The sequence below is a fragment of the Pantherophis guttatus genome, chromosome 2 (assembly GCF_059756535.1).
Source record: "Pantherophis guttatus breed Tessera chromosome 2, ASM5975653v1, whole genome shotgun sequence".
NCBI lineage: Eukaryota > Metazoa > Chordata > Lepidosauria > Squamata > Colubridae > Pantherophis > Pantherophis guttatus.
In genome coordinates this window covers 3,809,378-3,824,402 of record NC_142064.1, presented here as the reverse complement: position 1 = coordinate 3,824,402, position 15,025 = coordinate 3,809,378, and the positions used below count along the sequence as shown (strand labels likewise).

The 15,025-nt window shown below is 45.4% G+C and overlaps 1 protein-coding gene across 15 annotated transcripts in view; it reads left to right on the top strand.

Annotated features, from left to right (window-relative positions):
* CELF4 (CUGBP Elav-like family member 4) overlaps window positions 1-15,025 on the top strand; it is a 921,337-nt gene that overhangs the window by 803,861 nt on the left and 102,451 nt on the right. For all 15 annotated transcript variants that reach the window (XR_015732035.1, XR_015732034.1, XR_015732028.1 and 12 more), the window contains one exon: window positions 13,436-13,579. Coding sequence is in view for 2 of the 15 variants with exons in the window: in XM_087885501.1 (XP_087741627.1) it covers window positions 13,436-13,579 (144 nt within the window). In the remaining 13 variants the exon portion in view is untranslated. The remainder of the gene's footprint in view (window positions 1-13,435; window positions 13,580-15,025) is intronic.

Sequence of the window (15,025 nt, the reverse complement as noted above, 5' to 3'; positions counted from 1 at the left end):
GCCGCCTTGAGTCTTCGGAGAAAGGCAGCATATAAGTTGAATGAATGAATGAATGAATGAATGAATGAATGAATGAATGAATGAATGAATGAATAAATAAATAAATAAATAAATAAATAAATAAATAAATAAATAAATAAATAAATAAATAAATAAATAAATACATACATACTCCTCCCTTCTAACATTGAGGGTGTTACCTTGTTTGGTGATTAAACATTTGCAAGAAAACAGCCAAACTCAGAGAGCTTCTAGCTTGACCATGCTACCTAGTTGGGTCATGAAACATCTGCAAGAAAACCACCAAGTTCAGAGAGGACCAAGGACCCCACAATTGCCTCCTTCCCCTCCTCCTCCTCCTCCCCCCTCCCCCCTCCTCCATGGAAACCCTCCTCCCTTCTAACACTGATGATGTTACCTAGTTGGGTCATGAAACATCTGCAAGAAAACCATCAAGCTCAGAGAGCACCAAGGACCTCACAGTCATTGCCCTCCTCCTCCTCCCCCTCCTCCCCCTCCTCCTCCTCCTCCTCCTCCTCCTCCTCCTCCTCCTGTCTATAAACCCCACTTCATTCTAGCACTCTAGTACTGATGATATTACCTAGCTGGGTAATGAAACATCTGCAAGAAAAAGACCAAGCTCAGAGAGCACCAAGGACCCCACAGTTCAAACCTGAGCTACAAATATTTCTCAAGTTCTATAGACTTTGGTTCTTCTGTTAGAACCATAGTCTGTGGAACTTGAGAAATAGCAGGAAGGTATCAACTCCCAGAATGAAGATCCAATTCCCAGAATTCTCTAGCCAGCCGTGGCAATTCTGGCAGTTGACTTCTACTCATCTTCCACTTGTCAAGGTTAAGAAGACACTGTCTTAAAAGGACCAAGATGGACCTCCAGCCTCTTTGTGCGTCTTTTATCGGGATGCAAACCTTAGTCTTTGTCTGCAACTCCAGGATTGAACCGAGCCCCAGCCAGCTCTGCTAGAAATGGAGAGAGCGACAGATTTGTTTGCCTGGCTGTTAATGAAATATCAATGGATGGATATTTTATTTTGCTGTGAATATCAAATTTTGCCACTGGCCTGTCAAACTCTCATTTTCAAGAGGAACTTTATTTCACACTTCAAGACAGGCTGGGAAATTAGTTTTTTTTTTCTTTTTTTCCCCACCGAGGTCTCTCATTAGGGATTATAAAGTGAGCAGAATGCAGCTCAATTTTCCCCTCCATTTTTAATCCTCCCTCTCCCGTAGCCGATTCGAGCGTGTCAAGCTCCATTGACAAAAGAGGAAGAATAGATTACCGGCGGCAGAAAAGTAGGTTATGTTAGCCAACATGGGAGCCATTTGGGGTGGATAAATGTCCCGATTGGTCAATTACAAAGTCAACTCAAAGCAACGCAATTCTAGGCTGCCTCAACAGAGGGATAATAATCAAGATCACGTGAAGTATTAATACAGCTTTATAATGCCTTGGTAAGGCCACGCTTGGAATACTGCATCCAATTTTGCTCATCGAGATATTTAAAAAAGAGGTTGAGACTCTGGAAAGAGTGCAGAGAAGAGCAACTAAGATGACTGGGTGACTGGAGATTACAACATATGAAGAAAAGTTATAGGAATTGGGTATGTCTAGTTTGATGAGAATAGAATAAAATAGAAGAGAATAGAAGAGAAGAGAAGAGAAGAGAAGAGAAGAGAAGAGAAGAGAAGAGAAGAGAAGAGAAGAGAAGAGAAGAGAAGAGAAGAGAAGAGAAGAGAAGAGAAGAGAATATTTATTTATTTACAAATATTTATATGCTGCCCTTCTCCCAAAGGACTCAGGGCGGTGAACACAAATTAAAAAACATACAATAATAAAAGAAAATCCTAATTTAAACCAATTTAAAACAAAGACAAATAAATAATAAAACCCAAGAATCAGAATCAGCCCATTTGTTGAAATAGCCAAGTCTTTAGGCCTCGACGGAAGGAGCGGAGATCAGGTGCCACCTGGAGCTCGGTGGGTAACTCATTCCAGAGGGCAGGAGCGCCCACAGAGAACGCTCTGCCCCTGGACGTCGCCAGCCGACATTGTCTGGTCGATGGTACCCTGAGGAGGGCAGCCCTGTGTGAGTGGACAGGACGGTGGGAGGCAGGTAGGAGATGGTCCTGCAAGTACCCCGGACCTAAGCCATGACCTAAGCCAGAATAGAATAGAATAGAATAGAATAGAATAGAATAGAATAGAATAGAATAGAATAGAATAGAATAGAATACAATACAATACAATACAATACAATACAATACAATACAATACAATACAATACAATACAATACAATACAATACAATAACAGAGTTGGAAGGAATATAATCAGTGTTAGAAGCGGATGGGCTTTGTGGAGTGGAGAAGAAGGTGAATGGGAGAGAACTAATAGGAGAGGACTGGAGGAGGAGGAGGAGGAGGAGGAGGAGGAGGAGGAGGAGGAGGACAATGACGATTGAGGTATCCATTGTACTTTGTGAGCTTGGTTGTTTTCTTGGAGATGTTTTATGACCCAACTAGTTAATATAATCAGTGTTAGAAGGGGATGGGGTTTGTGGAGTGGAGGAGAAGGTGAATGGGAGAGAACAGGAGGAGGAGGAGGAGGAAGAGGAGGAGGAGGGGGGGGGAGGAGGAGGAGGAGGAGAACTGTGGGGTCCTTGGTGCTCTCTGAGCTTGCTTGTTTTCTAACAGATGTTTCATTACCCATCTGGGTAACATCTTCAGAAGGAAGTGTTTTTTTACTTCCTGTTTATATACAAGTAGTTTGCCCTTGTAAACAACAGGAAAAAACAACACCCCCACTAACAAAAAGCAAGCCACATACAGTATAAACAGAGAAGAAACCCCATTCCCTCCTTGCACTGATGGTGTTACTTATTTTGGTCTGCGAGAAAACAGCCAAGCTCAGAGAGCACCAAGGACCCCACTGTAGGCTCCATTTGATACCTGTCTCCAGGTGGTGCCTCAGGAGAAAAACAGTGAAATAGAGTGTCTTTTACCTCCAAGGAAACACTGTACTCCTCTCCCTGACCCTCTGATCCTACCTTCTTGCAAATGGCTCATTTCAGATCTCCAGCTGGCCTATTGTTCCTTGCCAAGTCCATCTTAATATGCTATTCCTGGTATGTGATGTTTTGTAGACATACAGAGAAAGAAGCACTCTTGTGATCTTTGCCTTGTAGGCTTGCTGTCAAACATCAGCCATCATACTAGCAACTGTTTTGAACAATAGGCAGGTTGTATTACACGAATGGCTATTATATAAGTGAAATTATGACTGAAATATTTCTGCACCTATATTGGTTCACACTGTCAGGAAGTTTCTCCTTAGTTTTAGGTTGCTTCTCTCTTTGTTCAGTTTTCATCCATTGCTTCTTGTTTTGCCTTCTGCTGCTTTGGAAAATACATTGCCCCCCCTTCTTTCTGGCAGCCCCTCAAAAGCCTGTTTTGTGACCTTTCTATCACACTCTTGGGCAAAGCATGTGAGCCATTTCCTCCTTTCAGTGGTCCATGAAAGTATATCTATAGTACGTAGATAATAAAGCTGAAAAAAGGTGAACAACATTTTTACAGAACTATAGATATGTTGAGGCTGGGTGTGACAAGGAATGGCTGGGAGGGGAGGGGCCAGGCGATGCACCCCTTGACGTGAGTGACATTGAGTTGGCCACGCCCACCCAGTCACATGACCATCAAGCCATGCCCACAAAATGAGCCACGCCCACAGAACCGGTAGTAAAAATATTTAGAACCCACCTCTTCTTGCCACCAAGTTGTGCACCCCGCAAGCTGGGCTGTTTCCTTCCCCTGTATACGTATTCTGCCTCCCGCCATCTCAAGAAAATTGCATTTTATTATTATCAATATTATCCTCCCCTTCCTTTCCATCTTTCTGGGGCGCAGCAGATGGCTTGGATTTGCAGCACGTTTGCAAATCGTTCAGAGTTTGAGATCCCCATGATCAAATGAGGTCTCGGCCCAGGATTAATTAACTGGATCTCGAGATCTACCGTAATTAAGGACTGGTCTGGCGATAATTGCTAGGAAATGTATGCCTTAGAAATATTCATTTGTCAATGAAGTGTAATTAAGAGCACTGTTTGGGGGAAAGATCAATGATTGGGAGGTGTACAACAGACAAGAGGGAGAGAGAGAGGGGAGGGAGGGAGGACAGAGGACAAGGAAGAAAGAGAAAGAGAAAGAGAAAGAATGAGAGAGGGAAAGAAAGAGAGAGAGAAAGGGAGAGAAAGAACAAGAAAGAGAGAAAACACAAAAGAGAGAACAACGAAGGGAGAGAACAAGAAAGAAAGAGAAAGAGAAAAGGAGAGAGAAAGGAAGGAAGAGAAAGAGAAGGGAAGGAAAAAAAGACAGAAACAGAAACAGAAAAGGAGAATGAGAGAATGAGAGTGAGATATAGAAATTGAGAGAAGGAGAAAGAGAGAGGAGAGAAAGAGGCAGAGAGAAAGAACAAGGAAGAGAGAAATGAGAGAATGAGAGAGAAAATAAGAAAAGGGAAAGAAAGAAAGAAAGGAAGAGAACAAAAAAGGGAGAGAAAGAGAAAGAGAAGGGAAAGAGAAACAAAAACAGAAAAAGAGACTGAGAGACTGAGAATGATATATAGAAATTGAGAGAAGGAGAGAAAGAGGCAGAGAGAGAGAACAAGGAAGAGAGAAATGAGAGAATGAGAGAGAGAATAAGAAATGGGGAAAGAAAGAGAAAGGAAGAGAACAAGAAAGGGAGAGATAGAGAAGGGGAGAGAGAAACAGGGAAAAAAGCAACAGAAAAAGAGACTGAGAGACTGATATATAGAAATTGAGAGAAGGAAAAAGAGAGAAAGAAAGAGAGGCAGAGAGAGAATGAGAGACGAATGAGAGAATGAGAAAGAGAGAACAAGAAAGGAAGAGAAAAAGAGAGAGAGAGAGAGAGAGAAAGAAAGAAAAAAAGAAAGAAAGAAAGAGAGAGAGAGAGAGAGAGAGAAAGCAAAAGAGAGAATGGGAGAGAGAAGGAAAGAGAAAGAAAAGGAAGGGAGGGAGAGAGAGAGAACGAGAGGGAAAGAGAGAAATTGAGAAAACAAGAAAGAGAGAGGAGAGAGAGAGAGAGATGGCAGTGAGACAACGTCCCTGTATGAATCAAAGTCCTTGATAAAGAGAGATTAGAAATCAGAATTTTCTCCCTCCTGAGCTTGGCGGTGCTAACAACTTCTGCCTCGCGCTGGGTCTCCCTGAAGATCGGCGCATTCATTCCTCCTTCCTTCCTTCCTTTTGTTTCCCCTCTTGTCCCTTGCCGCATCGTTCAAGAGCTTTACGGATTTATTGGAGAGGGAAAGAGTGACAGGTCAAACCGAGGAGGCAGGGAGAGCTTGTCTTCCGCGAACAACCACTTCCTCCCAGAACAATGTTTTTTTAATCCAGGAGACGTGGTTCTCATTGTGAAACTCCTTGGAAATTCACTTCCCGGGCATGTTAATCCTTCACCTTCTCAAGCTGGAGGATCTGGAAAGCGATGTTCTCCGCATATAATACGGGAGATTGGCTGCTACTCACAGGTTCCCCCCCCCCGTCTCACGGCAGGCCTTAGAGAGGGACGGTGGGCTTCGGCATCAACACAAAAGGCAGTTGTACGCCTTCCTTGTACAAGGGATTTTTTAAAACCCATTTCTGAAATCGAAAAAGGACCAAGGATGCTCAGAGGGAGCTCACTAGCAGAGGTCACAGGATGAGGATTTGGATGGCTTCGCTTTTTCAGAAGTTTCGAGCATCGTTGAGACAGCTCCTGTCTCGTTCAGCGTAGATTGCCTGATGAATAACAGAATCATCACACAATTGGAAGGGACCTTGGAGGTCTTCTAGTCTAACCCCTTGCTCCAGCAGGAGACTCTATACCATTCTGGTTGTCCAATCTCTTTGTTAAAACAAATGGTTGTCCAATCTCTTTCCAAAAGCCTTCAGTGATGGAGCAGCCATGACTTCTGAAGGCAAGCCATTCCGTCATTAATTAAGAAAATAACAAGAGTTGGAAGGGACCTTGGAGGTCTTCTAGTCCATCCCCCTGCTCCAGCAGGAGACCCTAGTCCACTCTGGACAAATGGCTGTCCGATATCTTCTTAAACGCCTTGACTGACAAGCCAAGTTTGGAAACTGTAGGTCCTTGGGGCTCTCTAAGCTTGGTTGTTTTCTTGCAGATGTTTCATGACCCAACTAGGTAACATCATCAGTGCTAGCAGGCAGTGGGGTTTGCGGAGAGGAGGAGGAGGACTGTGAGTTCTTTGGTGCTCCCTGACCTTGGTTGTTTTCTTGCAGACGTTTCTTGACGCAACTAGGTAACATCCTCAATGCTAGTGAGTGTGGGATTTATGGAGAGGAGGAGGAGGACTTGGGTTCTTGGTGCTCTCTGAACTTGGCTGTTTTCTTGCAGACGTTTCATGACCCAACTAGGCAACATGATCAGCACTAGAAGGGGGGGGGTTGCTTTCTACTCATATACTAGTGGCTTGATCTGTCAGTATTGATGTGAATGTTCTTGGTAATTCCTTGATTGGGCTGTTCTTGACTGAGATAGTAACCACCCAACAACAGAGCGCAAACCCTACTCCCTTCTAGCACTGATGATGTTATCTAGTTGGGTCATGAAACGTCTGCAGGAAAACCACCAAGCTCAGAGAGCACCAAAGCCTCTACAGTCCTCCTCTTCCTCCTCCTCCTCCTCCTCCTCCTCCTCCCCCCCCTCTCCATAAACCCCACTCCCTCCTCACTCTGATGATGCTACCTAGTTGGGTCATGAAACATCTGCAAAAAAAAACAAAAAACCCTACCAAGCTCAGAGAGCACCAAGGATCCCACAGTTCAACCCTGAGCTACAGATATTCTCTTCTAAAGTTTGTGCATCAGAACGTTGTAAGTATCCATTATTTTAACACTTTTCCTAAACAAGGCCAGCCCTTTAAGCCAGGGGTCTCCAACCTTGGCAACTTTACGATTTGTGGACTTCAACTCCCAGAATTCCTCAGCCAGCGCTGGCTGAGGAATTCTGGGAGTTGAAGTCCACAAGTCCTGAAGTTGCCAAGGTTGGAGACCAGTGGTGGGTTCCTCCCGGTTCGGTCCGGTTCGGCCGAGCCGGTAGCGGTGATGATATGACATCACCGAACCGGTTCTCCCCCCCCGCCCTCCCACCCACGTTATTCTTACCTTTTATTTGGTCCCACCCCCAATCTATCGCTGCCTCCTGAGTCCCAGCTGATGACTGGAGGGAAAAAAACTGTTTTATCTCTTGCCGGGGGGCTTCAAAGGGCCGCCCTACAGCTGATCAGTGTTAAAAGCAAACAAAGGAGTTGGGTCGTAAGTGCGAGGACTGGTCGTAAGTGCGAGGACCTTCCAGAAATGACTCTGGCCAGCTAGCCACGCCCACCTAGTCACATGACCTCCAAGCCACACCCACAAAATAAGCCGCGACCACAGAACCAGTAGTAAAAAAAATTAGAACCCACCCCTGTTGGAGACCCCTGCTTTAAGCCATAACTGTAGTACATTCGTTGGAGCAGGATGTTTTGTTAACTTGGATTTAGAGTTTTGGATGTTGAACCAAGCCACTAAATCTCTAATGATGGGTTAAAGCTTTCAGGCAAGAGAAGAGATGTGAGAAAAAAATTTGGAAACGGATGAAAAATTGAGTAGGTTACACAAATGGGCCTCGGTGGGACACAACGCATAAGAATTGTTGGAAATTCCAACTTCTGTGAGCCCTGAATGGAATCAAACCAAATATCCAGAAGGCAAGTCTGCCGGATTAAACCCCCACCCCCTACCCCCCAAAAATCCTTCACTGCAGCCCCAGCAATATTCTAGACCTCATTGAGGAAGGGGAGATCCCTTACAGCCATCGTTAAAGTTGCCCATCATTGGAGCTAGGAGCCAATATTCCTTGGACAAAATGAGACTTAGGCAGAATTTCTGCTTTTCCTTGTGAGAAGGACTTGTGGTCCTCCGGAGAATTCTTCCTGCTTCAGGACTTAATGAAAATAAGATTTAACAGGCGTCTAACTTGCTTTAATGCAGTAAGGAGGACAGAAAAAGATTGTGGAGTTGTACAAGGTTGGAGAAAAAAATGGCTCACCTCTCGATTCTTTCTTTTCACGTGCCCTGAATCACCGTCATAATTGCTGTCATGCAATGAGTCAGATTTTTAGATTGGATTTGGCCTTTTTATCCACCGATCGAGCCTCAAGGGCTATTATGAATATTATTAAAATTAATATTGAGGCCACACTTGGACTACTGCATCCAGTTTTGGTCACCACGTTACAAGAAAAAGATATTGAGAACTGTAGAAAGCGGGCAGAGGAGAGCAACAAAGATGATTAGAGGACTGGAAGATAAAACGGACGAAGAACGGTTGCAGGAATTGGGTACCTCTAGTAGTCTAACAACGAGAAGGATTAGGGATGTGTTGTGGCCCGTACGCGGCCTGTGCAGATTGTAGCTGATTCTGCCAACGAGGAGGCTGGTGTGGTGCTGTGCCAGCAGCCTGTGCAGCTGGCACTCGAGTCAGACAATGAGGAGGCTGGAGAAGACGTGATGCCAGAGGTGGGGATTCAGCCAGGGCCTTCAGAACCTCCAGAAGCTCCTTTAAGTGAAGAGGAGGAAGAGGAGGAGCCTCTTCTCGATGCACGGGCGTGCAGAGCTGCCAAAAGGCAGGAGTGGCTCCTCAGGAGGAGGTCTCCTCGAGAGTAAGGCTTGGGGCTAATTGGCCACTCCCTTAGCCTATTTAAGGAGGAACACCGACTGAAGCAATTTGCAGGGAACAACTTTAGTTCACTCTCCTTCGCGTCCGGATTCTCTGCAAATTGCTTCTGGGCTTTCTGCCAACCTTCGTAAGATTGTGATTACCTTATCTTAGAATTCTGGTAGGCTGTTAAGACAGTTCATTAACAGTCTTTGAATGATAAAGACTAGGTTATTTGAGTAAAATAAGCTTTGTATAGAGTTTGTGTGTGCTGCATTCTTTGAGGTCCGTAGCTGGGGCAGAACAGGATGACTTGATAGCTTCCAATATCTGAGGGGCTGTCACAGAGAAGAGTAAAGTCTATCTTTTACTTTGGATCTTCAGGGCTGCCACATTTAGTGCTGTGGGGAACTGGGAGGGGAAATTGTATGGAGCAGGGGAGATATAGAGTCGTAATAACATTCCCTTCTCAGAGAGTCAAGGACATCCTGCCCTGCACCTGGAGTGGCGTGGCTGGGAGGCATCTCCAATTGGGACGGTGCATTGATTGAACCATGTGATGGACATGTGGGTGATGGGGCAGGGACTGTTCTGTCCCCAACCCTACGCACACACACCAACAGACGTTCAGGAGTTAAAGACCAAACCAGCCGGCAAAATCCTTTTCCTTATGATAACGGAACTTGGCAACAACCTAGTGGCTGCCTGCCAAGAGTTTATTATTTACAAAAAGGAGAGATAACTTCTCCCCACTTCTAATACATCAAAGGAAAGCAGCTCAATAATTACGGAATTAATCAAGTCCAGAGATACTCCAGCAAAGTCTTAAAGCAAAAGTCCGGCAATGCAGAATGGCGTGGAAGCTTTCAGCTTTGTTCGGCCACCATGCTCCCTTTTATACCTTGTGGGGTGTGGTCCAGGGACTCAGCCTAATCTCGGGCACGCCTTTTCTTCTGTTGTGCGCGCTTATCTCTGCGACGCTGGCGTGGGTCCAGCCAAGACTCATTACCCTCATCACTGTCCATCTGTGGCTGCGTGGACGCACTTGGCCCCGGCCCTATCTCTTGGCCTTCGGCAGACCCTGAAGGCATTGCCAGAGAGGAGGGTCCTGGAGAGGGAGGCCTTGCCAACTCCTCCCCTTCACTCTCGGAGTCCTCTCCTGCACAGGCTCAGGTAACAGAGCCACAACAGGGACTTGGACTTCCTTTTGGGTGGGGAAAACCTGGAAGATTGCTAGGGTTTGCTGCCTTAGAAGAGTGAGGAAAATCCTCAGGGATGACTCTCACCCTGGTCACCACTTCTTTACCCTCCTACCATCGGGAAGGAGATATAGAAGCATAGCCAGCTGCACAAACAGGCTGAAGAACAGTCTTTATCCGTGGACTGTCAGACTCCTGAATGAGAAGTAACATCATAACTAGGCAGTATGATGGACAGCAGGGCCGGCGCAATGTGTAACATGTTCACACTGGTGCAATAGGACTGAATGTTTTGTTAATATGGTTTATTGGGTTAGGATTTCTGTCTTCACTGTGAGTTATATTATGGGGGGGGGAAATCAAGGGTGAAATGCTCCCGGTTCGGACCGGATTGCCCGATCCGGTAGCGATGGCGGTGGGTGGTTCAGTGAAGCGCACCCAGAAGACCACTGGAAGCCAGTGCAGCTCACGCAGGAGAGGTGTTATGAGAGAGCGCCATGCAGCTCCCGTAACAAAATTCCCTGCCCCCCACCCCCACCCCCCATGCCCAGCTGAGCCGCAAAATCATCAGAGGCTTTTTTTTTTACTCTTAAAAGCATTTTTTCTACAACCTCTTCGGCCAAAAAAATGCTTTTAAAATAAAAAAAAAAAAAAGCCTCTGATGATCGTGTGGCTCAGCTGGGATCATCAAAGGCTTTTAAAAGAAAAAAACCCCTTTTTTTTTCTTTTAAATGCCTCTGACGATCCAAGCTGAGTTGCCTCATCGGCAGAGACTTTTTTTCTTTTAAATGCCTCTAACGATCAGGCAACTCTGCTTGGATCGTCAGAGGCATTTAAAAGAAAAAAAGTATCTGCCAATTTGGCAACTTAGCTGGGATCGTCAGAGCCTTTTGAAAGCATTTTTTTTACAACCTTTTCACCGAAGAGGTTGTAGAAAAAATGGTTTTAAAAGTTTTTTTAAAAATGGCCACGCCCACCCAGTCACATTACCCCCCCTGCACCAAGCCACGCCCACAGAACCGGTAGTAACAAATTTTAGATTTCACCACTGGGGGGGGGGGGAATGCACTGAGGGAGCTCAACCAATCTCATTGCATATAGGTTGTGCGCTGACAATAAAGATTTGAACTGAATTGGAAGCTTTCAGATTCGGGTTTTCCCAGATGTGCCAATATGACATCTCTAATAAAATGGAACTTTGAGGAACTTCTAGGGTATTAATTGGAACCCTGACAAGAGGGGGGCCAACCTGGTCTTCAAAACCCCTAAGGCAGGGGGTGTCAAACTCGTGGCGTCATGGTGGCGTCACATGATGTATCAGGACTTTGCTAAACCGGGTGGGGGCGCAGCCAGCACGTGATGGATCCGGCCCTCGGGCCGCAAGTTTGACACCCCTGCCCTAAGGGAAAGGCAAGAAGCAATGTCCCAAAGAAGCTTTTTTCAAGAGGTAATTGGACTTTTACATAGAAGAAACCTGGCTAAAAGAAACACACACACACACACACACACACACACACACACACACACACACATATATGTAGGTCTTTGGTTATTCGGGTTTTCTCCCGCGTAAAATTGGAAGTGTCTTGGCAACGTTTCGACAAAGTCTCATTCGTCATCTTCAGGCTGGTGTCTTCGGCTTCGTGCTTCTAGGAGCAATGTGTGTGATCGCACGAAGCCGAAGACACCAGCCTGAAGATGACGAATGAGACTTCGTCGAAACGTTGCCAAGAAACCTCCAATTTTACGCGGGAGAAAACCCGAATAACCAAAGACCTACATACAAACACCCGTGAAAACCTCAGAAAACATATATATATTTGTTAATCTTCTTTTGTTTTAAGTTACTAATCTCTGCACCTGTTATCTAACCATTTGTACAATAAGTCCCATGTTAAATAATGCTCTATTCCAATTGAATCCACACTTTTCTCTTTTTTAAAAATATTTATTATTATTATTTTCTTTAAAAACAAAAAGAAAAGAAAAATTTCCATTTTACAACAGTCCTGTATCGGTGTATATCCACAGTTTATGTCCCCCCCCTACATATTCATATGTTTATTTTTGTGGTTCCCTTATTCCTTATATATTATATATACTACTCCTTACTTATTATATAGTACATACTATCGTAACTATATATTACTTTACATATCTTATATATTTGATATCATTTTATTGATGCTTCCTAATTTCTAGATCATCTCTATTATGTATTTTCTTGCTTATTATTCCTGTCCTCTAACCATTAGTACCATTTATTCCAGAGGTGGGTTTCAGCAGGTTCTGGCCAGTTCTGGAGAACCGGTAGCGGAAATTTTGAGTAGTTCAGAGAACCGATAGGGGAAATTCTGACCCGCCCCCCTCTATTGTCTGCCTCCCAAGTCCCAGCTGATCGGGAGGAAATGGGGATTTTGAAGTAACCTTCCCCTGGAGTGGAGAGGAATGGGGATTTTACAGTATCCTTCCCCTGGAGTGGGATGGAAATGGAGATTTTACAGAATCCGTCCCCTGCCACACCCACCAAGACATGCCAAGCGACACCCACAGAACCGGTATTAAAAAAATTTGAAACCCACCACTGATTTTGTTGTGGTCCGCCAGCAGCCTGCAGAGCTGGCAGCGGAGTCGGACAGTGAGGAGGCTGGGGAGGAAAATGGGCCAGTCCTGGAGGCTGGGGAAGGCCAGGATGAGGGCTCTGCATCGGAGGCAGAGATGGGGCCAGGGCCATCAGGGAGTGATGTGCAGACTCTGGAGCCTCCAAAGGCTGACAGCAGAGAGGCAGAGGAACAGAGGAGCCTGTTCCTAGTGCACGTATGAGAAGAGCTGCCAGAACGCAAGAGCAGCTAAAGCAAAAAGGACGACTTGGGAGTAAGGCCAGGAGATGATTGGCCCTCCCATAAGGCTTAAAAGACCAGCAACAGCTCTTGGGCTCTTTGTTGGAAAACAACGTTGATAGATTTCTTTCTTGTCTTGCTGTATTTATTTCTTGTCGGCGTCTTCTGCTCCTGAACTTTTGCCAAGAAAAGCCTTTGGCAGGTTGCCCAATTAGACCAAGGCTGGTGATAAGGCTGAAGAATTTGTGTTATGAAGAATTTGTTTTGAATTAGTTTGGACTACGCTGAGAATGAGTTAATTCTCAGCTGTTCTAATAAAGTCTGTTTGTTTTCGAACTGATTGCGTCTGATATTACCTACTCGGACCTGGGTCACAACAGATTTATTCCATATGAAGTAATATTCCGTTCCATCTTTTTCTTTTATTTCTTTCTTCAATTTATCCATCTCCGCACAGTCTATACTTTTCAAAGGTGACATATTTGGAATGGCTTCTCTTTTTTTACTTCCTACCCGGACTCACTTCCTGATTCCCTTTCTTTTTTCAATTTATATGCTAGCCACCTTCCCGGTTTATTTGCGTTTTCAAAATAGTTCTGTTTAGCACTTCTTATTTTTTGGACTCACTTCCTTTTCTCTTTTTCCCTTCCTGCAGGGAGCATCGTCCAGCCTGGTGGTCAAGTTTGCCGACACGGACAAAGAGCGCACTATGCGCCGGATGCAGCAAATGGCGGGGCAGATGGGCATGTTCAACCCCATGGCCATACAGTTTGGAGCCTACGGCGCTTACGCACAGGCAGTGAGTGTCAACACAACCAAGGGGTTCTAAGTGGGTGGCTTTTGCCCCGCAGTTGAAGGTCGGGAGGGATTCCATACGCTACAGGTAGTCCTCGACGTACAACTCAAAATTTATGTCATTAAGCGAGACGTTTGGGAAGTGAGTTTTGTCCCATTTTTACGACCGTTGTTGCCATATCCGGTCAGCGAATTGCTGCGGTTGTTAAGTTAGTAACACCATTGTTAAGTGAATCCCGCTTCCCCCATTGGCTGTGCTTGTCAGAAGGGTCACAAAAAAGGATCGCGTAAACCCGGGACACTGCGACCGTCATACCTGTGAGTCAGTTGTCAAGAATCCAAATTGTACAATCACGTAACCATGGAGATAATGCAACGGTTGTGCAAAAAAGGGTCGTAAGTCACTTTTTTTCAGTGCCGTTCCACTGGTCACTGAATGAACTGTTGTAAGTCGAGGACTATCTGTATCTGGGTTATAATTAGGCCAACCCTCCCCAAAACCCTCTTGAAAACTCAACAGGTATCGCCAAGGACCACCGCAAAACTGCAAGATGAGATGGCCTTTATGAGAGCAGATGCCTTCTCAAATTGAGATTTTTTTTCAGAAAGATAAACGGTGCATCTGTTCCATAAATGAAGGTGGGACAACTTAACTAACACTGAGGGGTCCTTGGTGCTCTCTGAGCTTGGTGGTTTTCTTACAGTCCTTCCATGACATAAACTAGGTTACCACTAAGTATGTTACATGGTTTGGGCAATGATATGTCTGCAGGAAAATCACCAAGCTCAGAGAGCACCAAGGACTCTAAAATCCTCCTCCTACACCTCCTCTTCCTTCTTCTCATCTTCTTCCTTCTTCTTCTCCTCCTCTTCCTTCTTCTTCTCCTCTTCCTCCTCTTCCTTCTCCTCCTCCTCTTCCTTCTTCTTCTCATCCTCTTCCTTCTTCTCCTCCTCCTCTTCCTCTTCCTTCTTCTCCTCCTCCTCTTCCTTCTTCTTCTCGTCCTCTTCCCTCTTCTCCTCCTCCTCTTCCTCTTCCTTCTTCTCCTCCTCCTCCTCTTCCTTCTTCTTCTCCTCCTCTTCCTTCTTCTCCTCTTCCTCTTCCTCTTCCTTCTTCTCCTCCTCCTCTTCCTCTCCTTCTCCTCCTCCTCTTCCTTCTTCTTCTCCTCCTCCTCTTCCTCTTCCTTCTTCTCCTCCTCCTCTTCCTCTTCCTTCTTCTCCTCCTCCTCCTCTTCCTTCTTCTTCTCCTCCTCTTCCTTCTTCTCCTCTTCCTCTTCCTCTTCCTTCTTCTCCTCCTCCTCTTCCTCTCCTTCTCCTCCTCCTCTTCCTTCTTCTTCTCCTCCTCCTCCTTTTTCTTCTTCTCCTCCTCTTCCTTCTTCACCACCTCCTCTTCCTCTTCCTTCTCCTCCTCCTCTTCCTTCTTCTCCTCCTCCTCCTCCTCTTTGCAAACCCC